The sequence below is a fragment of the Ochotona princeps genome, chromosome 28 (assembly GCF_030435755.1).
Source record: "Ochotona princeps isolate mOchPri1 chromosome 28, mOchPri1.hap1, whole genome shotgun sequence".
In the NCBI taxonomy this organism is placed as follows: Eukaryota; Metazoa; Chordata; class Mammalia; order Lagomorpha; family Ochotonidae; genus Ochotona; species Ochotona princeps.
In genome coordinates, this window is record NC_080859.1 from 2,622,262 (window position 1) to 2,647,018 (window position 24,757).

The 24,757-nt window shown below is 49.7% G+C and overlaps 1 protein-coding gene across 1 annotated transcript in view; it reads left to right on the plus strand.

Moving 5' to 3' along the window:
- The window catches only part of RASGRF2 (Ras protein specific guanine nucleotide releasing factor 2), a 116,328-nt gene that overhangs the window by 38,506 nt on the left and 53,065 nt on the right, over positions 1–24,757 (plus strand). Inside the window, exons 3-7 of the mRNA XM_058656306.1 lie at positions 11,062–11,209; positions 12,810–12,899; positions 17,079–17,332; positions 21,534–21,613; positions 21,983–22,176. Of these exons, the coding sequence (XP_058512289.1) occupies positions 11,062–11,209; positions 12,810–12,899; positions 17,079–17,332; positions 21,534–21,613; positions 21,983–22,176 (766 nt within the window). The remainder of the gene's footprint in view (positions 1–11,061; positions 11,210–12,809; positions 12,900–17,078; positions 17,333–21,533; positions 21,614–21,982; positions 22,177–24,757) is intronic.

Consider the following 24,757-nt stretch of genomic DNA (forward strand, 5'->3'; position numbering starts at 1 on the left):
TCACTAGAAATGTTTGTATCCAAGTGACCCGTCCCCTCCCCCCACACCACCCTTTTTCTCCAAGCCCATTTTTGGCAGAGTATGTTTGCTGGTAGAAGCTTGCAGTGCAGCAGCCTAGCCTTCTATGTTTGCAGATGGCCGGGCTGATGGTGGACGGATGAAGTCACAGAGTAGGTGTGTGCTCTTTCTGTTGCCTCGTCATACTATTCTCATCCTTTATACCCTAATTTAAGAATTTTTAAGAAAGGTGGATTGATTCATTGTTTGAAAAGCAGAGTGAGAGAGAAGCAGTGAAGAAGAGAGAGTGAGTGAGCTTCCATCTTATGGGTCATTCCCCAGAAGTCTGTGACAGCTGGGTCTATGCCGGAGAGTGGGGTCTACCTCTGGGTTTCTCATGCACACAGTGTCATCTGCTACCTTCTCATTGATAGCAAGTGAGAGCAGAAGTGGTGTAGCCAGGACTCTGACAAGAAATGCTGACTTGATAATGGCAGTTTAACCCACCGTGGAGAGATTTTTTTTTTTAAGCATCGGAATTTAGAGACTAAGTCTGCCCTTGAAATTCTCCTTCCTTTAGCTGCTGCACCAACACTTGCTTGTGGTTCTCCTTCCTCTCCCATGTCTGCTGTGCCATCTCCAGCCTGCCCCACCCCTCCCCACGTACATCCACTCCCAACACTCCCATGGCCTGTCTCTGAGCCTCCTCTGCATGGCTGTGCTGGGTTTGTCACGCCGTTCCTTGTGTTTGACATCATTCCAAGGAGGTGCTGCTACCCACTAATTTGAGTCTCAGAGTTGGAGTGACCCCCCGAAGTGACAGGGCTATGGTTCAGGTCCCAGTCAGGCTCACTCCATGGCCTGTGCACCAAGCCATCAAGGTTCCTTGTCCCCAGTACATGGAGAAACACACAAATACTATTTTTCTGTGTGGATCCACCCTGCGTCCTCAGAGCTGCCGATTTCTCAGCAAGCTCCAAGCCAAGCAAGTTCTTGTCCTATGAACTCGGGCACTGGGCCTTCAGGATTCTCTCCCTCTTCTGCCTGTCCCTGAACCTCCGCTCAGGCGCTCGCAGAACCTCGAGGACCTCGCTGGTCTCTGTCTCCTGGGGGTATCTATGTCAATTACCTGCATGACCCTCAGCTGCCCACCTGTCCCTTCCAGGTGGGCATCTCAGGTCTGTGTCTACGGCTGCCCTACAACCCTGCAGACTGTAATTCAGTTTTAAACCTTTTGAACGCAGAGGGGAAGAGTAAGATAACAGATCTTCCGCGTTGTGGTGAGCCAGGAAAACCTTCATTCAGCTGCTCATTCAGCCACACGCCCTAGATGCTGAGGTTCAGGGAAGCAGTCTTCACGGGGTGTCCCCCACCCCGGCCCCCAGCAAGGCTGCCCTACTTCCTCTCCCTGCAGGAAGGACTGTCCACTCTTGTCTGAACCCCCACCATGACCTCTTTCCCTGGAAGCACCTGAGATCCCTGCCACAGTCTGCCTGTTGTGGCCATTGTGCCCCGTCAGCAGTCCGCATTGCTTAAAAGCCAACTGGTACCACTCATCTCTGGCTCCCTGCTCCTGGCACGGGGCCTCATGGCTTCCCAGCAATGTGTGCCCCGATTTAGTCTCCCTCCCCTGGGGCAGGAGGGAGCTGGAATCCCTGAAACAAACCCCATTTCCCATATTGCTGGGCAAAAGGTGGGTACCAGGGCAGTGAGCATTGAAATCAGAGAACTTGTGCATTGCAGGAGAGCAGTGGTCTCTATTTTCTTTATGAATCTCATGTCCTTTTCTTGTATTTTTCCTCCATTGCCTTTCCACTTCTATGTGTCTTCTTGTGACTCTTCAGCTAGCACCAATATTACCAATCTGTATTCCGTTCTTGTACTTCCACCATCTTGGTCTTGTGCTTACATCTATGGAATTTTTTTATAAGAGTTTTGAAATAAGATACAGTGACGATATCATTGCTTTGGAGGAGAAGTTGTTTCATTGCTTTTTATAATTTATATTTTTGGGTAGAGAAACACTTTACATCCACAAACATCCATCGTTTTAAACTGCATAATTCAGTGTTTTTCTAGTATACCCACAAGATTATGCAACCACCACGAGCTATTCCAGGGCAGTTGGTTTGGTTTCATTGTGGCAGTCCCTCTAGGCCACAGGCTCCCAGCCTGAGCCAAGCCCTGATCTACTTTCTGGCCCTGGAATTGCCTATTCTGGCTCTTTCACATGGAATCATGTGATCTGGTCTCCTTCAGTTAGCACGTTTCCAAGGCTCCTGCATTAGGCCCACTTGGTTTCCATTGGCCAGATGTGCCTCTGTCGATGTATGCCAGGGTCACTCTCACTTCGTGCTGCTTGGGATGTTGGTATCCCAGTGTCTGTGTGGACACAGTCTTCAGTTCCCTTGGGTACACACCTGGGCCTGGGGCTGCCAGTGTGGATGGCACCTCTATGTCTAAACGTGTTTAACAGAGTGTCCGCCCATGCCAAGTGCTTACAGCAGCTGGGACCGAGCCAGGGGCCACGAGCATAATCCAGGGCTCTCACTTGGCGGAAGCAACCCTTGCGCTGCTGCCTCCCAGGTCCAAAGTGGGATGCAGGTGTCTGAAGCGCTGCTCAAAGACCTGCTCATGTTTAATTGTTGGAGCAGCCACCAGGCGGCCCTCCCCACCATGTCGCACTTTCAGCAGTGGGGGAGGTCGCCGATTTCTCTTCACCCTTGCCAACACTTGTTTCCACTGCATTTTCACTTGGAGTCCTTGTAGAAAATCAAATACGATAATTTATAAACCCCTTCAGTCTGGGATAAGTTGTATAGATATATGTGTTCTTGCTGCAAATATTTTATTCATCTTAAAGCAAAGTCTACCAATGCATTTATGGACATTTAGAAAGAAAACCTTCAGAAAGTAGCATTAATATATTTGAATATAAGTGCCCAATCAGAGCTAGCATTGTGGTATAGTGGGTTAACCTGCTGTATGTGACACCAGGATCCCATATGGGTGCCAGTTTGAGTCCCAACTGCTCTCCTTACAGTCTAGCTCTTTGCTAATGCGCCCGGGAAAGCAGCAAATGATGCCCCTGGCACTTGGGCTCCTGTACCCACATGGGAGTCCAATGAAGTTCCTGGTCCCTGGCTTAGACCTGCTCTCCTTTCTCCATAACCCTACTTTTCAAATAATAAATAAATATTTTTAAAAGAAGTGTTCTTTAATATTTCATTGAAATAATTTTGTTTTCTGTTATATTTCCTTGTAACATAGAATATTGTTTTGCAGGGTTTTTTTTAATATGTAACCATGTATTAGGAAGGATTCTATGTAAGATTTATGCCACAGCACTGACCTCTGTATTATATTTTAAAAGTTTATTTGTTATCTGGAAGGCAGAGTAACAGAGATATATATGCATAACATATATGTACTATGTCTCTGTGTGGGTATATATATACATATTTATGCATAGAGAGAGAGAGACACAGAGAGGTCTTCTGTTCTGTGGCTCCCTGGGAACCGGCACAGCAGCAGGAACTGGGCCAGCAGGAAGCCAGGAGGCAGACACTCCGAGATGCTTCCCAGCCGACGGATGGCAGATACCTGAACACCTGAGCCGTCAGCTACTGCCTCCCATGTCATGCATTGGCAGGAAGCTTGATCAGGGACAGAGGGCATTTGAACCCAAGCACTCTGATGAGAATTGCCCCAACTGGCCCACCTAGAAGGGACTCCTGACAGCTTCGTGCAGGTCCCAGAGTCAGCCAGCTGATGAAGCCAAATAGGAGCTGTGTCCAGGACGGGGTTTTAGTCTTCCTTTCTGTGATCTTTCTTAACGGAAATGTGTGGGCTTCCATTGGCTATGAGGGTAGTATGCGTCCAGCAGAATGCAGCTGGACAGGAGCCGTGGTGGTGAGACCTCATGCTGATGTCCGCCCCAGACACTCTGGGGAGCCCAGTAAGTGGAGCTGGGAGGAACTGGGAGCCAGAAGCCCAGCCCAGACCACCCCATCCCAGTCCAGCAGACCACAGAGGCCACGAGTGCAGCTGGCCACAGGCTGCCGCCCGCTCAGCCACTGCTCAGCTGAGGCCAGTACAGGAGCCAGGCTGAGGCTCAGCAGCGTTACCTGGGAAGCTGAGCAGGGACCTGGAGCCAGCGGAGTCCTCTTTGGTGGTTTGTCAGTGATCGGCCTTTTCCTGTGGCTTTGCTGAGCCTCCCATGGTATATGTGTGTTCTGCTGAAGTGCCTGTAGTGGGATCTGGGCTAGTGCAATTCACGTTCTTGCTCAGACATCACTAAGGAATAGTGTCCTCTCAGGCTCTTGGGGGTTTGGTTTCAATGCTCCCCTGTCTCCTGCAGGGGCTGGTGTGCTGTCATTATAAACAGCACACACCATTGCTCTGCTCCCATACACAGCCCAGCTTGCTGGATATTGGTATTCTTCAATTTTGAACTTTGCTTTCATTATTTTAGTCTGTATGATTTGGTTTTATTATTTCCCTTGACATTGAGAAACCGTTCTGTCTCTGAGTTGGACTAAAAAGCAATGAAAAGAGCTGGCATTGTGGTACACTGGATTAAGCCGCTGCCTACAATGCTGGCATCCCATATGGAGCATTAATCTGAGTTCCAGCTGTTCCACTCCATCCCAGCTCCCTGCTACTGCACCTGGGAAAGCAGTGAGCAACAGCTCAAGTCTGAGAGCCCCTGAATCCATGTGGGAGACCCGGAAGAACTCCTGGCTTCAGACCAACCCAGTGGTGGCTGGTGAGGCCCTTTGGGGAATGAACCAGCAATGAGAAGATTTCTCTGTCTCTCCCTTTCTCTCTGTGGACCAGCCTTTCAGATAGATGCAGCAAACCTCGGGCTGTGTCAGCAGCGGTGTTCTCCATGACGCAGGCTGTGATGTCCTCCAGGACTGCCCACTCGAAGCTGCACCAGGAGATGGTTCCCCCTTGGCCTCAGTTATTGTTTTTGTTGTTGTTTTTTAAGAACCTTAAACAATTAAGAACTTTAAAAATATGTTTATTTTTTATTTGAGAGGTAGAATTATGAGAGAGATAAAGGAAAAGAGGTTTTTCATCTGCTGGTTCACTCCCAAAATGGCCGCAATGGCTGGAGCTGGGTTGGTCCAAAGCCAGGAGCCAGGATCTTCTTCCAGGTCACCCACGTGGCTGCAGGAGCCCAAACTGTCGGGCCGTCTGCTGCTGCTTTTCCAGGCACCCTCGCAGGAAGCTGGACAGGAAACCCAGCTGAGCAGCTGGGACTCTCACCAGTGCCCAAATGGGTCGCCAGTGCTTTAGGTGTCACAGCACCAGCCCCTTAGAATCTTTTTTAAAACCTTATTTTGTTTACTTGGAAGAGAGAGGAGAGAGCAGTTGGGTCAAGTCTCCCATGTGGGTGGCAGAGATCCAGGTGCTCGAGTCGTGCCTGCTGCCTCCCGGGTTACACATTTAGCAGGAAGCAGGATGGGGACTCACACCCAGGCACCCCAAGTGGCTTCCTAACCACCGTGCCAAACACACGCTAATTGCTGCTGCCTTGGTTAGGTAGAAACTTTTTGCATGCATTTGTTGGCTGTTCATTTATTATGTTTATAAACTCTTCATGTATTTCTTGGCCAACTAATTTTAGTATATGCTCTGTGCTGTACAGGTGAAATATTTAATCCTTACAAGTACTTCTTATTTCTGTTATTTTACATTTTCTGTTTTTCTACTTATGTATTTTTGACTCTTTAATTAGTTGACTTTTGTCCTAAAATAATATAATTAAACCTGTAATGATTTATTAACTTTAGACACTGTATATTAACTTTCTCAGCAAGTAAATTAGGATGTTTAATGTGTTTGTTTTTTCTCTCTTCCAGCCCTGAGGTTTTATTACTTTCATTATGATTTATTCTCACTTTATAAACTTTAAAACATTTATAGCCTGTTCTCTAAATTCAATTAAGCCTCTGTGTTTTGCCAGAGGTCAACTCTGAGCACTGAAAACCAACAGAGGACATTTCCATAGTGGTTACCACAAATATTATGTGCCAAAGCATTGAGCTTGGTGTTTGAAACACAGAGATTTCAATGTAGGCTGTACAAGTGAAGGTTTGCTCCTTCCTGTGTCCTGGTTTCCCTCCAGCTTCCTTGACTTGCTGGTTTGTTTTCTTGTGTTCAGTGCCATTGCGTTTCTTTTCATGGGGTTGGGAACCTCCTCCTGACTTTTCCCTGTCACTTTCAGTGGCTCAGCAGACCTTTTGCGTCCTGACCCAGCCCTTAGTTGAGCACTGATTGCCTGGGCCTAGAAATTTAGGCTCAGATGTTTTTTGTGGGCACTGGCATCGCAGGGTAGCAGGTTGCTGTTTGTAAAGCCAGAGTCCCATGTGAGTACCAGTTCTAATTCTGACTATCCCACTTTAAGCCCAGCTCTCAGTGGATGCACCTGGGAGAGCATTGGACGCTGGCTCAAGTGCTTGGAACTCTGCCCCTCACCTGGGAGAACCAGATGGCGTTCTTACTCCTGCCTTTGGTCTCGCTCAGCCCCAGCCATGTGCCCATGTCAGGAATAAACCAGCAACTAGATGATCTCGTTACATGTCTCTCCCTCCTTCTAGCACTCTGACTTTCAAATAAACAAATAAACAAGTCTTTATTAAAAATATTTTCTATGCAATTCCCTGCTGTCCTTGAGAATCTGGGGTTCCTGATAAGCAGCATGGGTCAGCTGGAAGACTTTCTGGATTCCTCTCTGTTCTTGGACTCCGGTCTTTCACTGGGATGTGCCGTGGATACTGTCTGGGTTAGCAGTGCCCTGCTTGGACTGTGCCATCTTCGGGTCCCCCCATTGTTAGCCCCTCTGAACCTGTCCTGCACACATGTGTGACCTCTGGAGACCTAGGTTCTGTGTCATTTCAGGGTCTTTGGCATTTCTGTTCTCCCTCTGCTTCTGCTCAGTGTTCTTTCTTTTGTCTCCGTGGTTCTCCAGCCGAATGCTTGGCCTTGTCTAGTGCCTTGGTGGATACATCCATGGAGAGAATTTTGGTTGTCTTTTCTCTCCAAGAATTGTCTTTGTTCCCTGGTGACCTGACTCCAACATGCTGCTGTGTCTTCTTAAATATAATAAATCTCATTGTCTGAATTGTCCTGATCTCCCATAGGTCTTTGTTCATCTGGGGCTCCATTTGTTATCTGCTCAGATGGCTGCTTGGCAGTTGACTCCATCTTGCTTGATTAACAATAAACAACCACTGTACTTCCGCTGCTTCTGAGGGCCAGGAGCCCAGGACTGGCCTGGCTGGATGCCTCAGTTCACAGTGTCTCCCAGGGCAGTGATGGTAACCAGAATTGTGGTTTTGTCTGAGTGTGTAACTGGAGTGAAGTCAGTGTGCAAGCCCAGCCATGCCGCCATTGGAAGGGCTCACTTCACCAATGATTGGGTTGACCTCAGCTCCTCGAGGCCTCCCTCGGTGGCGTGGGCCTCTGTGACCTGGCTCATAGCTGGCAGTCAGCCTTCATCTGAGCAAGGCGACAGGAGATGAGGCTCATCTCGTCAGTTCTCCGGGCAGGGGTGTCCTTCCCTTGGCCACATCCTGTCCCTTCTCCAGGAGTTGCTGGGTTGCGCTCTCACACAAGGGATGCAAGTACACTTAGGGCAAGAGTGCCCCCGGCAAGGGTTCTGGGTCATCTGCTGCCCCTTGCAGAGGTCTTTTTTGGGGGTGGAGGAGCTTGGTTTCTCCAGTGTCTGCTGTTCCGTTTCTAAATGAATGACTTTGTAGATCAAGATGGGGAAATGGCCCATGTCAGCTCATTGGCTGTGACTGTGTCTCTGCAGTACCTGTCAGCTTCCGTTCTGGGCATGTGGACAGATGGCAGGGACATGGGTGGGATCCCCCCTTGGGTCACTTTATCGTGTCAGCCCACATGCCGGGGACACAAGCTTGCTGCTGGCTGCTACATAGTGGTGGGTACAAGAGCCTCAGCCTCGGATTAGATTACAGCTTGTGGCAAAGGCAAGGAAAGTGTCAATTTGGACAAGGGTCCCAAGTCACAAGGGAGATCACCCTGGGTGCCCTGATGTGACCAGATGCAGACTTGATGGAGAAGTGGCAGGCAGCAGCCACATGCTCCATAGCTGCAAAAAAAACACACTTGTCCCACAACAAGGTTCCAAGGAAGATCCTTCCCCCATTGAACCTCGAGATAAGGATGTGCCTTGGCTGATACCTCCATGATGGCTGGGAGCCCCTGTGCCAAGGCTGTCACCCAAGGGAGCCTGCACTCCGACCCCTGGGGGTGAGGAAATCATTAATGCATGTTGCTTTAAGCCACCAAGTTTTGGGGAACTTGTTACCCAGCAGAGGGACAGAGAGCCTCTGCATTGGCTATCTGCAGTCAACCCAAGCAACTCTCTCTTTTGGAGTTCAACTCTTTTATTAGGAGATATATATATATATATATATAAAATTTGAAAGGCAGAGTGACAAAAGAGAGAGATAGCTTTTTTCACTCATTGATTTATTCCCCAAATTGCTGTAGCCATCTTGGCTGAAACCAGGAGCCAGGAACCAACACTTCATTAGGATCTTCGACCCAAGCACTGGGTCGCCCTCTGCTGCTTTCTGAGACACATGAGCAGGGAGGAAGTGGAGCAGTGGGATTTCAACTGGCTCTCTTATGGGATGCTGGCATCAGGAATTGTCTTAACCTACAGTGCCACAGCACTGGCCCCATTTAGGAGCCTTCTTTGGGCAGATGGCTCCCTCTTGCACAGAGCAGACCTTGGACTGTGTCCTGAGGGGGTGGATGGTCACAGTCAGTGCTGCCCTGGGGTGGATGGTCACAGTCAGTGCTGCCTTCTAAGTTCCCTAATTTGGGAGGTGAGGTGTGGAGGGCAGTGCCTGACTTAAACATGTGCCAGGAGTTTCTGTGTTTGGCCTCCCACAGAAACCATCTCCCACTCACTGTGGCCAGTGACGGGAGCAGGTGCTGCTGCGCCGGGCTGCTCTCGGTCGGTTCCTGTCGTTTCGCACTGAGTTAGTTCTGTCTGGCTCTTCCCTTCACAGAGTTTCATAAGCCATCCAGCACCTTTCCTGGTTCACAGTGCTGGAGTAATTTCCTTCTATACACGGAAAGCACTTTTCCTAGCATGTCAGCGGGCCTCTGGAGGTGAAGGGAGGCCCTCACTGGTGAGCAGTTTGGAGGAATATGGCCTTGGCTTCTGGAATAGTCCTGCCTTCTGCTTTTTCCCTTTCTTTTTAAAACATTTGTTTATTTATTTGAAAGGCACAGTCAGAGAGAGAGGAAGAGACAGAGATCATCCACCCACAGGTTCAACTCCCTAAATAACTCTAATGGTGAGAGCTGGGCTGGCCAGAAACTTCTGGGTCTCCCACATGGGCGCATGGCTCCAAGCACTCGGGCCATCTGCTGCTGCTTTCCCAGCTGTAGGCAGGGAGCTGGATGGGAAGTGGAACAGCCAGGACTCCAACAGGCGCCCGCATGGGACATCGACGCCACAGGTGGTCACGTTACCCTTACTCCCCAGCGCCAGTGCCCTCCCCTTTTTCCTTTTTACAAGAGAAAGCAGGAGTCTGCTCCCTCGTGCCAATCTCATCACGTTTGTAGCCCAGTTGGTGCGTTTCTCCCAAGTCCAGCAAGCAGGGGCAGACTCGTATGCCGTGTGGCTTAGCTGGGCTGCCAAGCTGCTCCCCAGGCTGCCTTCTGAAACACGGCAGAAGCAGACAGTGGGCGAGAGAATGGGTGGACCCCGCAGCTCTCTGCATATCCCTACACTGCACCCCTGCTCACATCCAGGACACTGCTTCTTCTCAGAGCGAGAGTGCAGCTGTGGTAAGCACGTGGGCGTGGGTCAGACAGACCTTGACCGAAGGCCAGGTTTGCCGCCCACCAGCTGTGCAATCTGACGCCGGCGTGTCATCTGCACAGATCAGGTTCTTTCTCTGCACACCACAAATCTTGACTCCCATCTCCTAGTTTTGCTGGGAAATGAGATAATACAGGGTACATGCTAGGCACTGAATAGATACTAGTCATTACTCATTATTACTGTGATCATACCATTATACAAATGAAGGAATATGCAATTTACCATGCTGAACAGGGCAAGATCTGGGGGCGGAATTTCAGATGCCCCAGAACTGCACTGTCGATGAAAAATCTTAGTGCAAACCACCTGTGGACTCAGGGTAGGCATAGAGTTAGAGCCCGAACAACCTGAACTGTTTCCAGACTAGAATTTTTTTGTCCTTGGTTGGTTTTAGGGAGAAGTGTGTGTTCTTGACAGCCTGAGAGAGCCAAGCTGAGCTGGCGGTCACGGTCACAGGTTTTTGCCAGCGTCATGGCAGGTTGGCTTGGTGGCAGCTCTAATGTGACTGGCAAGTGTCTCCCCTGAGATATTCTGAACAGTGCTCCTGGAAACCATGCATCATGAGCCACAAGCCCTCCACATCCCTCCTAAGGGAGACACGTTGCTTTCCTCTGAACATCGTTATAGCTTATTTGACTTGTTTTTCACTTACTTGAAAGCATTATGGCGTCGATGGACTCTTAGTGAAGAACATGGGAAAAGACCGTGGTTCCACTTCTGCGTTGTTAAAAAAAAATGATTTATTTATTTGAATGGCAGAGTTGCGGAGGGTGAGAGGGATCTTCCATCAGCTGGTTCACCCCCCAGGGGCTGGGCTGGGCCAGGCTGAAGCCACAAGGCAGAAAGTCCAGCTGGGTTTCCTATGTAGGTGCAGGGGCCAAAGGACTTGAACCATCTACTGCTACTTTCCTAGGTGCATTAGTAGGGAACTAGGTTGGAAATGGAGCAACCAGAACTCAGCCCAGCAACTCTGTGGGATGTTGGCACTGTAGGCAAGCTTAGCCTGCTGTGCCACAATGCTGGCACCCCAATTCCATGTAGTTGAAGGATCACACACGCGAGCTGAAATTGGTGTTTCCGGGGCTTGCCGAGCATGTTCCTGAGTCCGGTGCCAGCTGTGCTGGCAGGGATGGCCCTGTGGCAGGACGGTCCCTGCGTGACTGACTGTGCCATTTTCTCTCAAGTTATGCAGACATTCTGACCGAGAGGGAAGTCCTGATGCAGAAGTACATTCATCTCGTTCAGATCGTCGAGACGGAAAAGATTGCAGCTAACCAGCTTCGGCATCAGCTCGAAGACCAAGACACGGAGATCGAAAGGCTGAAGGCCGAGGTATTTGCCTTGCCTCTCACACATGGTCACCCGCCTGGCTGTGTTCCTTTGCCATTAGCACCTGCACATCGAGGCACCTGACCTTGACCTGCCAGGATTAGGTAACGGTGTTATGAAAACACCCCAGGGTTACATGCCATCTTCTGATCCTTTGAGCTCTGGATGTTCTTTATTAAGTCAGCGATTCAAGAGTTGGTCCTGTTGAAATGGCAGGCCTGTCAGATTCAGTCAGAGTCCAAAGCCAGCATCCTTTACTTTGCCCAGATCTCAGGAGCCCAGCTCTCTCTCTCTCTTTATAAAGCGCATTTTGGGTTCAAGTGAAAGACAGTTGCCAGGGCAACTTTTCCCCAGCCACCTGCTGTGTCCAGCTGTCGCCTCGGCCCTGTGTGTACCCCTCTAGGGTCCTGTTGCCCTGCCCTCTGGTTGTGGGGCAGGAGGGGTTGTGGGGCCGTGGCATGGCATGGGCTGAGCTCTGCTGATCCCCGACTGCAGGTATCTGAGGGAATTGGGAAGTCTGTCTCTCTAGGTTGTCCTTCCCCTTAGTGGGGAGAGTGAGTGAAGCCGGAACCAAGGAGTGAAATGGAGAGGGCTGGCTCCTCCCTCCTGCTCACGGGACATGTGCCGGTGTCTGGGAGTCAAGCGAAGAGTTGGACAGAGGGAAGCTGCCCTGTTGGGTCCTGCCGGACAGGACGGTCTTCCGCCTGCATGGCATCTTTGTCACTGCCTGCTTCCTCACCTCTGAGCCATGCTGGGAGTCCTGCATGTCACCTCCAGCACGTCGCCTCCAGCACCCCCGTGTGCTGGGGAGAGGCCAGCTGACCGTCAGGGAGGCAGAGGCCTGTCTGCTCAGCACAGTGACTGTGTTCCCCACACTGCACACAGCACTGTCGATTCTTCCACCTGACCCACGTGTGGAACAGTAAATGCCCAAACTTACATTTTTAGACTTCACCGGGTGCTGTAATCTCACATGTGTTCAGCTGCGTGTCTGCCGCAGACTCCTGTATCTGTCCCCACTGGGGTTTGCTGGGTCACAGGTTTGCCACCTGGGGCTAACTGGCAGGAACCATGGTCCATTTCCCTGCTCTTCTGTCCGCCCCCCTGGCAGGGCATGGAGGAGAGGATCTCCTGCTGGGGGCAGAAACACGCAGGCAGCTCGGAGCAGACTCAGGGGTCTTTTCACTGCTCCAGTGTCTGCTGGGTAGTGACTCTGGTTGCCTTGGCCCACGCCCCGGGCTCCAGGCTTCCCAGGATACCCATAAGGGCTGCTCGGTGTGTCCTAGGCAAGCCAGGGGACAGGAGCTGTGGCGGGATGTCTCTGCCTTTGGAGACCTCATGGTCAGGTGGGCTCTGTGTGCCTGTGCTCCCGGGGGACTTTGCATTTACTGCTGACCCTGGCTGACATTTCTCCTAACCCACACCCTGCCCATAAACCCAGTGCCCGTTGCAGTGCTTGCCCACCCTCACCCTGCATCAGCACCAGGAGGTGGAAGTCTTGAGGAACACGAAGGCCCCACCTGCTCACAGGTAGCACCTCTGCATGCTGCGGTCATGATCCAGCAGGGCCCAGATCACAGATGGGGTCGATTTTTTGTTGCAGATCGTCGCTCTCAACAAAACCAAGGAGCGAATGCGCCCTTACCAAACCAACCAGGAAGATGAGGATCCGGACATCAAGAAGATTAAAAAGGTAGGCTTGGCGGGTCCAGCTGCTGGCAGCTGAATGCTCCAGGCAGTGAGTTCACTGCCCAGCCCTGACGGGGGTGGCCTCACAGAGCATCCCCGAGTCTTGGCCTTGCTCAAGATTCCTTCCCACTTATGGGCATCTTCCTTGGGCCTCTCTGGGAAGGATGCCAACCCAACTCTTAGGGCAGCTATGCGCGTGCACTGGGTTCAGCTGGTGCGGTGCTGCTTTCAAATGAAGGGGATTATTTTTATTATTATTATAAGAGCGTTCCTTTTGGCTTTGGTCTTCGGTAGGAAGGGTGTTTTTCCGGACATGTGGGAAGATGGAGCAAATCACTACATCTGCTCAGGGCTGTTTTCTTGCGTACTGTCTACACAGTCACAAGATCCCTGCATCTTCTGTCATTTTGGTCTCACGCCTTGGACAAGGAGCGGAGCAGTGATACCTGCTCAGGCCCCCAGGGCTCTGCTTTCTGTGCTTTGAGTTTGAAGACCTTTTCCTACATGCATATCTTCAATCTCCACTTCTTAATTTCTTTTGTTACTCCCACTTTTCCACACTAAATAATGATCAAATTAGATAATGATCTTTTGTAGAGCCTTATATATTGATCATATTTTAAAATAGAAATGATTCTAAGATGACTGAGGTGGAATGCTTTCAGTTTTCAAGGATTGAAAAAGCTAACCGGCACCATTCCTTTAGAATTAAAAAAATAGGGTTTTTTGTTTTGTTTTGTTCTGTTTGTTGTTTTTTTTAACTTGAGTATTGTTTGTGTTGCCAGGTTAGTGCTGAGGCCGTTCTTTGAATAGTGTGCGATTCTGAGTAAACAAAGACATTAATAGCATCTGGGTTTCACGCGTGCTGCTGAAGCCCGTGGTAACTGTGTGACCAGCTCCCGGCCAGCAGCAGCATCTGCTCAGACACAGAAGGGCTTTGCACACACTTCAGTTGATTTTTGTAAAAAGCTCTGATAAATGAAAAATTATGGTAGAAGAGCTATTTTTTGTATTTTTACATTACCTTTGTGTTCCTTAACAGAAGTAATTTTAAACTATTTTTTCACTTGTCTAGTAGATTATGAAATTAACTTTATTGTCTTTTATGTCTCAAGCCACAAGAATGTCCCTGTGGAAAGGGCCATTTGCAATGATTAACTTCTCTATTCTATACTCTTTAAAAAAAGAAGAAGAAGAAGAAGTTGGAGGGCCAGGCATGGTAGCCTAGTGGCTAAAGTCCTCACCTTGCTCATGCAAGGATCCCATTTGGGCACCAGTTCATGTACCCGCGGCCCCACTTCCCATCCAGCTCCCTGCTTGTGGCCTGGGAAAGCAGTCGAGGACAGCTCAAAGCCTTGGGACCCTGCACCCATGTGGGAAACCTGGAAGAAGCTCCTGGCTCCTGGCTTCAGATGGGCACAGCTCCAGCCATCGTGGCCGCTTCTGGAGTGAATTATCAGATGGGAGATCTTCCTCTTTGTCTCTCCTCCTCTCTGTATATCTGACTTTCCAATAAAAATAAAATCTTAAAATGTTGGAGAAGTCAAAATTTGAAATTGGCTATACTTCATGGAAATTAATCACTGGAGTTCCTCAAATAATATGTATATTATTCCCCCATCATTTGTACATTATATAGTCCCACATAATTATATTGAAATGTGTCTGATTTTGATTGTGTGAGGTATGGCAGCTTTAACACCTGGATGAATACTGACTGTAGGGTGATAGCATTTGAAGCATTCTAAGATCAAGGGTCGTTGTTTAGAAGCATGGTGATTTAGACCACTAGGGTGAGAAGAAAGAAGTTTTAGGAGGCTTTGAATAGAAAGCAGTGCTTCCATGAAAGGAGGAGCTGGGTGTGGTTTTGTGGCCTCCAGTCGTGTGTCATCTTGCAGTTGGCCATGTACCTCTGCTACATCTCAGGTGGAAAATCTTAGTTATCACACAATAGTTTATATTTAGAAAGAACTTGCTAATATTAGGACAATTATTTTATAAATGAAGAAGCTGGGTGAGAGTTTAAGATCATCCAGTTAGGAGCAGAGCCTTTGGGCAAGCATTGTCTGCCCAATGTTTGGCTCTTATCTGACTGTGTAGAGGGTACCTGGTGATGCTTGGGACACGCCATCCATGGCAGGTGCCTGCGTTCAAGTCCCTGCTTGTTCCCACTACAGCTTCCTGCTGACGGGCGCCCTGGGAGGCAGCCCTGCTGGCTCAGGGAGCTGAGCCCTGACCTTGCACCTGGGAGGCCGTGGCTGAGTGGCTCCTGGCTGCTTCAGGGTTGAGGGACTGAACCCGAAGATGAGCCATGTCATCTTTGGTCATCTTATTTTTCTGTCTCTGTTTTTCTGTGTTTCAAGGTCAAAGAAAGTAACAAATGTTCAATAAAGGTTTATTGGCTGATTAAAAACACAGGTCCATACATTTTCTCAGCTTTGCCTGTTGTTTTTCAAATCATACCTAGAAAATTTAGGTCAATTTTGGAGGCTATTGTGTTGTATACAAAATTGGCTTCATATTAAATTATGTTCCATGTTTTTCCCCCACAAAACAATCCCAGATGTAAATAGTTATTGTTTATCTTGTCTGTATAGCTGAGACAGTCTTTATAATAATGAAAGGCAAGTGAAAAAGCAAAGAATCTCTTGAGCTTTTCTGGCTCTGTGATTTATTGTGAAATTCAATTTGCTTGTTAATCAAGGAAAGGGTTGGCCAGGCTGAACCCTAACACTTATATATTTTAAGCTTAACAGGAACAAAACAAAATTCATCAACAACAAAAACCAGATGACCTGTTTTGCAGTGGACAAAGGACTTGAGTCGGCCTTTGTGCAGTGAGGGTGTTCAGGTGGCCAACAAGCCCCTGAGAAGGTGGCTCTCGTCCCTGAGCCACAGAGCAGTGCTGAACAGAAGTGCAGTGGGTTTTTCCTCCCACCCTGTAGGACAGCTGACCCCCAGAAACCAGCAAGTGTTGGCCAGGGCATGAGGAATACCACACCTGTGCACTCAGACTGAACGGTCAAGCGAGCCGTGCATGTAAGCTGCAGTAAAGAGGTGCCCTCAGAAACTCAGCATTCAAAACGGGACCTCTGTAGGATCCAGCACTCCTGATTTTATGTAAAGTTCCAGAAAATGGACAGCAGGACCAGAGTCTTGAAGAGATTTTCACACACTCATGCTCGCAGTAGGCCAGAGGAGAGAGCGTGGACATGAACAGCAGCAAGCATGATCTCTGCAAGCAGTGGAATATCCAGGCACAGAGGGAGAAGGGTGTGTGGAATATCCAGGCACAGAGGGAGAAGGGTGTGTGGAATACCCAGGCACAGAGGGAGAAGGGTGTGTGGAATATCCAGGCACAGAGGGAGAAGGGTGTGTGGAATATCCAGGCACAGAGGGAGAAGGGTGTGTGGAATATCCAGGCATAGAGGGAGAAGGGTGTGTGGAATATCCAGGCACAGAGGGAGAAGGGTGTGGCCTTGAAGGCACCGCTCTGAGATCATCCAGCCCTAGAGAGACAAATAGATGAACCCTGGAAGGGAACGAGGCTCCTGGGAAAAAGAACTCCCAACAGTTCCTGGAACTTTCCTTTAGGGCCCTGTCTCTGAAGCCATTGGAGGGCCAGTAGGACTTGCAGGGACCGGGGTAGGGAACGGTGGCAACTGGTTGGCTGAGAAGCACAGAGTTCCTTCCCGGAGGTGTGCTGAAAGCAGCGCAGTGGACAAAGGACCACCACAGCAGTGCCTGCTTACACATTACTGTCAATGTTCAATTTTATTTTCTTTTGTAAACCACAATTCAAGAGGGTAATAAAATGTATGAGTCTGTATGGTTAAGGAATGTGCTTTCTGTTTATTCCTTTCTTGAAGGGCTAATAACTAGATGGCTGTGTGTTAAGAGTGTGTTATGAAAAAAAAAAAAGAGTGTATTATGGAATGCTCAAACTGGCCTGAGTTGGAGCTTGCACTATGGGAGAAACTTGTGATCCTGAGAAAGCAAACAACTCCTATCTCATCTGATGGATGATGCTCTTTGAGCCACACTGTTCTCCTTCATTTTGTTGCTGGCCCTATAGTTCCCCCATGCAGGAGCAGCATATTGTGTAGTGCAAGATGGCACATGGTGGCTGATGGGTGTACGCAGGCTGTCCGTTCCTGAGGGTGCCCTTGTTGTTGCCCCACAGGTTCAGAGCTTCATGCGAGGGTGGCTGTGTCGCCGGAAGTGGAAGACCATCGTACAGGATTACATCTGCTCCCCCCACGCAGAGAGCATGCGGAAGCGCAACCAGATTGTGTTCACCATGGTGGAGGCTGAGGCCGAGTACGTGCACCAGCTGCACGTGCTGGTCAACGGCTTCCTGCGGCCCCTGCGCATGGCGGCCAGCTCCAAGAGGCCACCCATTAGCCACGACGATGTCAGCAGCATTTTCCTCAACAGGTCAGTCTGGGCGCCGAGCACAAGCTGCGTGAAAACCACACGTGTGGGTTTAGATGTTAGGTCTCCAAAATTCATCTCCATGGCAACTCATGATGTCCAAGCCAAGAGCATGGTCCTTGTGGTTCCATGTTAGTCCAGGTGGGCACATCCCGTGGGTTTTTCTTTTTTTCAAAAAAGATTTATTTCAAAGAGTTACAGAGAGAAATAGCGAAGATCTTCCATCTGCTGCTATACCCCCAACAAAGCTGCAACATCCAGTTGTCCCATGGGTGCAGGGTTTCCCAGGTCATTAACTAGGAACTGGATTGGAAAGTCAAGTAGCTGGGACTTGACCCAGTACCCATTTAGGATGCTGGCATTGCTGGTAGCATCTTTACCCACTATGCCTTAAGGCTGGTCCTAGGCTCTGAGATTTTTAATTTATCTATCTATCTATCTATCTATCTATCTATCTATCTATCTATCTATCTATCTATCTCTAAAGAGCCAAGTGGCAGGAAGACAGGGAGAGGCAAGGCAGGGGGATGGGGCTGGACCAGACCGAAGGCCAAAACTAGAACTCCCATCAGCCATTCTCTGCTGCTTTCCCAGGCACAGCAGCGGGAAGCTGGATCAGAATTGGAGCAGCTAGGACTCAAACCTGGTGCTCCCCTATGGGATGGCAGCACTGTGGGCAGTAGCTTAAGGCACTGTGCCACAATACTAGTCCCATCTCTTGAGTCTTGATGTCTGATTTTTTTCAGTTTTTCTTTTCTACATGATGTTTATTTCATTGCCATTGTGTGTGGATGTGCTCATTACTGAGGGATTGCCCTCGTAAATGGGGTGATAAAGGGATCTTTGCAGAATGTACCCAGGTGTTTTGTAGGCAATGGAGACAGGCCTGGGAATCCACACTGAGCGACTGCTTGTTGAGTAGTTAGAGCGTCCGTGCTGCTGAGGAGTGGTCAGTACACAGAGAACATTTTGCCTCCTGGAACTTCAGTGTCAGTGTGGGAAAATAGATGGCAGTGACCAAGTGGATTATGTGATGTATGTATATGGTGATTAGGGATGACAGAGACAGAGAGGAGAAAGATCTTTCATCTGCTGTTCACTCCCCCAAATGGCTGCAGTAGCTGAGCTGGACTCATCCAAAGCCAGGAGCCAGGAGCTTCTTCTGGGTCTCCTGCATAGATGCAGGGGCCCGCGGACTTGAGCCATCCTCTGCTGCTTTCCCAGACCATTAGCAGGGAGCTGGACGGGAAGTGGAGCAACCAGGACTTGAACCACTGTCCATGTGAGATGCCAGTCCACAGGCAGATGCGGAGCCTTACTCTGCCAAGACCAGTAGCCATTTGTTTTGGGGAGACTGATAGACCTTCATGGCTCAAAAGTCAAAATAACTTGAAAATATCAAACAGATGTTGCGGTATCATCTTGTCTGTCCATACCACTCCCCTTAGTCCCTACATAGCTCTTTTGTTTGCTCTTAAATATTTATTTATGTATTTACTCATCTATATTTGGAAGAAACACACAGGTGTGAGTGGGAAAATGAGACAATGTGAATGAGAGAGATAGGTCTTCTGTCTGTTGATTCACTCCCAAATGTCAACAACAGCTGGGAGCAGGCCAGGCTAAAGCCAGGAGCCAGCAGCTCGGTCTGGGTCTCCCATGCAGCTGGCAAGGACCCAGCTTGAGCCAGCCCCTGCTGCCTCAGAATGTGTGTTAGCAGGAAGCTGGCATTGCAAGTGGATCTGTGACTTGAATCCAAGCATTGTGATAAGGGGTGTGATCTACCACATGGTTTCTTCTTCCTTTGATATAAATCCTTGCAGTATTCTAGGTTGAGACTGAGCACTTGTGAATCTTGGTCATGCCTTCTTACACAAAAGGAATGAACTTCACCATACACTTAAAAGCAGCAGCATACTCTGGAGAGCTTTCCACATTGACACCTAAACGGTATTTTGTGTGTTGTTTTATTTTTTTAACACATGAAGATATCACTCTGTATGTGTCTTGGTCTTGGTAATAACTGGATTTCAGAAAATGCTAAAAGAGAACCTGACATCTGAGTTAGACCTTTGGTTGGTGAGGAAGCAGCCAGGAGGTTTCCTGGAGCTGATGGGGGCAGGCTGTACTGAGAGCAGGATGCTGGAGCAGGAGAGAGATCAAGGCCAAGAAGTCTCTGGGAGTAACCCAAGCAGGAGATGCTGCTGCTGAAGGCAGTGATAGGTGACTGGCTTGTTGATGGATTGGATTTCAATTCTGAGAGAAACTGAAATGACAGGACAGTCAATTGCTTTTGGCCTAAACAGCTAGAAGAATGGAGTTGCTGCTTAATAAGCGGGAAAGGCTGACACAGGAATGGTGGAGGAGTGGAATGAGTTCTGGATCTCTGAGCATCCGATGCTGTCAGTCATCCTGATGCAGACCTGATGCAGAGGCTGGGTGCAACCTGGAGTTCAGGGGATGACCCCGGGCCGGCCATAGCACTTCAGGAGTCCAGCAGCTTGTGGGTAGCAGTGAAACCAGCGAGGCTCTGAGAGATTACCATGTGGACAAGACAGATGGGTAAGATGGGAGTGCTGCTTAATCCCAGAGTTGTTCTCGTGTTTCAATGTTAAGAAGATGAAGTGGGGCTGGCAAAGAAGAGTGGAGGAGATAAGGTAGAATTGTAGGATGTGGACCCAAGCAGTTGTCTTAGAACCGAGACAACCAAGCCCTAAAGGTCCAATGAAACAATAACAAAATTAACCATGGGCTCAAGAACGGGGTGCTTATTGGCAATTCTGGTGAGGGGAAGAAGTGCGCTTGGAAGCAGCTTAAGAGAGAATGGAGGGCACACTGGGACTGAGCAGGGAAGGAGTCACTATAAAGATGAACAGAGACAGGGTGGTGCCTGGTGGGATTAAGCAGGGAAGGAGGAGGATGCAGAAGTGAGGGGTGACTTGCAGGAACCTTAAACAGATGTAGACAAAAGGGCATGGGGTGTGTTATAAAAGTTGGGCAGCTAGCAGGAGGACTAGGCATAGAAACATGGAGGGAGCAAGGACTTCTGGCAGTGCTGCAGATAGAGAGGAGCTGTCGGAATAGGGTTAGGGCACAGCATTTGCGATGTTCTGCTGATGCAGCTGGCTGTTTGGACGCAGGATTCTAAAGACCCTGAGCTGCAAGACTGGAGAGACGGTGTGCTTGAGCTGAGAGTACAGTGACAAATGCAGTGAATGACAGGGACAAGGTCAAGGGAACAGTCAAGGGAGTTTCCATGGAAGACAAAAGCCCTGGAGAAGTTTAAAGGCTTTACTATGGCGTGTATGTTGTCAAGAACTATGGCTTGAGAAAGGTTGGAGGAAGGACCCACAGTGAGCCAAGAGCTGTGCTCTCAAGGCATGAGGCCACGTGGCTGAGGCTCTATAGGTGACTGATTTAAAGCTACACTTCCTATGGAGGAGAAAGGAGATTCCCCAACGTGTGTGGATGGCTCTGCTGAAGTGTATGGCCCATCTGGTGTGGGGATAAATGCATCTTCCATCCTCTGGCTTTAGCACTCAGCTCTGGGCCACATGGAAGCCAGGAGCTCCATCAGGGCCTTCATTGCAAGTGGCAGGAAGTTGTCATCTACCCCTTGCCGAGTACATGAGCACGAAACCGGATCGGAAGCAGAGCAGCCTGGACTGGAACAGCACTCTGCTATGGGGCACAGTCATTGCAAGCAGTGCTTCACCCCTTAGCATCCCTTAAAGGTTCTTTACATTTCTATATTGAAATGAAGGGTCATCGTGGAGCTCTGTGGACATTTTTGCTCTCTGCTTCCCCCTCCTCCCTACCCCTCTGTTGTGTTGAACTCATCTAGTGAAAGAAGGCCTTTCCCTGTGTAGCCTGTGATGGAATCACACTTCAGGCCTCTGCTTGTCTCCTTAAGTGTGCATCCTACAGAACACTCATGAACTGAAGGGGAGGGTTATCTGACAGCGATTGGATGCTTCCTCTTTGCCAACATTTGAAGCTCATCTGAGAGATTTTGGGGAGTCCTTGAGGCTCTCTAAAAGATAAGCTATTTTATGGGGGTTAGCATAATCCATGTTATCGTTGGGTGTGCAGAGACCCTCTGGGATGTGTATACTGTGTATGTATGAAGCTGTAAGCACTCAATGAACTGATTAAGTAAACAACATATGATTGCTATAACATACTAGTTTTGCATTTCTTTTAGTGAAACAATCATGTTTCTTCATGAAATCTTTCATCAAGGACTGAAGGCGAGGATAGCCAACTGGCCAACTTTAATTTTAGGTGAGTGCATTCTGTTGAGATTTGTGTTCTCTCCTGGGAAGGCTGCAGTTAGACTGAAACAGCGACTGCCTCATTCAGCCTGTGCTGGCTGCATTGCCCCGGGGACCTGCGTGTTTCCTTCACCTCCAGTAACCTCTCTTATGGCCCTTCTGGTCCTCGGGGCCCTGGTTGGTAGACACCTGTCACATCTCCTGGCTTGTCACATCTCCCTTGGGGCTGGAGTCCATTTGGGCACTGGGATTGGGGAACCTCTGTGTGTTGATCCTTGGGGGTCTTGGGAGCCACGCTATACTGTCCCTGTTGCCGGTGGATAACTCACTAGGCACCAAAGGAAACAGCCATTCTTGCTTCTGTTTTTTTTTTCCCCAGCTGATCTGTTTGACATTTTGCTCCCCATGTTGAACATTTACCAAGAGTTTGTGCGCAATCACCAGTACAGCCTCCAGGTCCTTGCCAACTGCAAGCAGAACAGAGATTTTGACAAGCTCCTGAAGCAGTACGAAGCCAATCCTGCCTGCGAGGGGAGGATGCTGGAGACGTTCCTTACCTACCCCATGTTCCAGGTAAGGCACCCGATGGCTGCTCCTGGGTCAGGGCCCTGACTCCCCTGTAACTGACCTCTGCAGCCATCTGCGAGGGATGTGCAGGTTTGCTCTGTGAGAGTCACCGTGCAGATGTGTCCTCTGCGGCCTTGACCTTGGCCTTGGGCCACTGTGCATTCTCCCTGGGCATGACACAGGTACGCAGACCAGGCTTCTGAGATCACTCAGGAGTGATGCTTTAAAAGCTTCAAGGTTTTCTCATTATAGAAAAATTCCACACCAGCCTCTCTTGTGGAGTCGCCTCCTCCAGCCTGTTTAAAAATATGAGATTTGCTGAAATAGGAGACTGTGCAAATGTTCCTATTCATGCTGGTTGCATAAATGCTTCCTGGGAACTGGAGGGCCTACTGGGAGGCTGGCCACCCCTGCCGTTCACTGTTGGGGCCAAGTGCACCTATGTTCTTTCCTGTACTGAAGGCTCTGGAGCAAGTACCCCAAGAGGACAAGATGTATGTCGAGCCTTCTGTTCTTTTGGGGTGGCCCTAAATGTTCCGTGGGGAAATTTGTGGCCTTTCAGGCCTTTCTGGCCAGGCTCCCTGATGGCCCTGTGATGAGCCCACCCCATGGCCTCGTGAGTTAGGGAAGTGCCCTGTGCCCCTGGGCATATGGCCCTGGCCCCAGGAAGAAAAGCTGCTGTGGCCTGAAACGGTTTGTCTCATGTCTGTCAGTCCTGCGTGATCTCCTGGCAGTCACCACAGACACAGAGGAAGAGTTTCACAAACCAGAGGGTGCATCGGAAGCCACTGAAATATAGTGAAACTTGATAGTCTGGTTGTTGTCTTGGAGTGAAATTGTTTAAACTGTCTCTCTGAAGAAATATTTCAGACTTCTTTTACCGAGCGTGTAGTCGGAATTTCAGATCCTACTGAGAGTGGAAGCTGTTTGGGGGCCCGTGATGCTTTTCTGTGGTTCTGTTTCATGTTTGGGTGATTGAGAGCCCTGGATTGCGTGTGCTGAGCAACCTTGCATCAGGTGGTGTACAGAGGTGGGGTCTGTGGCAGCCACCTGGCGCTTGCCAGGGAGGGACCACCAGCCCCTCCTGCTGCCATCCCTGCATGTGGGATTCTCCCAGAGCTTTGTTTGTCTTGTGAATGTCTGTTTTTAAGCAGAAGCACATAAACAGTTACTTGGGAGCCACAGAGATGAAGACAGAGGCAGAAAGAGAGCTCTTGTCTGCTGCTTCATTCCCCCAGTGCCTGCAGTGGCCAAGCTGGAGCAGGAACCAGGAACTCCTTCTGGATCTCCACGTGGGCAGCATCTCCTCTGCATCCCAGGGTGTGCACAAGCAGGAAGCTAGGCTCAGGAGCAGGTTATGGACCAGGAACTCGGACGGGGCCTGAGCATCGTAAGGCGAAAGGCCTGCCCCTCACTCGGTGACTCAAACGCACAACTGCTCTGCACTGTAGACGGAACGACCAAGTACAGTAGAGTGTCTGGCCTTTGAGAGGCCTTTTGATCTCTCACAAATGCTGAGGTGTTCTTCAGTCCACCCCAACTCACCTCTACCTGAAGATGAAGCCCAAATCAGTGTCCAGGCGTTTGCTGGGCCTGCGGCTTCATCTTAACAGGGCCCTCTCAGTGACTAGCCGTCTGCCTCCCTGGCCTGCACTGCCACCCCAGGGGAAGATCCTGGCCTGCCCCTGAGTCTCCACCTCTGGTCCCTTAAGTTGAGGCGGCAGAGCTCTGGGCATCTGCCAGCACCCTGGCTCCCAGCTCTGCAGTCTGCGGGCACTGGCTGGTTCTGGCAGTTTGGATTGAGTGGCCACATGGTGTCCTGGGAATCCTTGCTGTCAGCCCAGGACCTTCTCCCCACCCTAAACTTTGGTGACCATAAGCCCCAGAATTTGACAGGCGTTTCTGGCTGCCTGTAGGACAGGGTGGCTGCAGGCCACAGCTAGCAAGAGCCATTGTTCTGGGAGGAATCTGAAACTTGAGGAATTTTTACCCAATTGGCCCAACAGCCCACAGGAAATGAGCAACTTGTAAATGGGCAACTTCCTGTGCTTCCTAGTGCTGTTCTGAGTGGACTGGGTGGAGGAGGCCTTGGCACTTGCTGCCCTGGGCCTTGCGCTGCCCGGGGCTTCCCTGAGCCTCAGTCTTCTCTGCTCTGGGTCGCTGCCTCGGCCTTCTCTTGAGAAATCACAGGAACTGCTCAGGGTCTCTCATATGAGTTTCACCCTCTCCTTGTGCCCTTGTGGTCCTTTGACTAGCAAAGTGAAGTAGCCATGATGTTGTCTGCTGCCTTGGCAGGTGTGAGACGCACCTGTCTGCTCCGCTCTGCCAACACGGTGCACTTCTGCCCCTGTCCCATCTGCCATACAGGGCTGGATACCTCAGGGGTGAGGCCAGGGAGCTACACATTTTTGTTGTAGGCCATGATGAAATAAGTGCCCCACGGGGCATCTAGCCCCAGATTTTGTTGAACCTGGACATAAGGACCGAAACTGATATGGGGGCAGAGGAGCAGAAGAGCAGGGTGGCAGATTTCAGCTGTGGACGTGTGAAGGGGAAGAGGGGACTGTATTCTTGCTCTTGCCAGGCT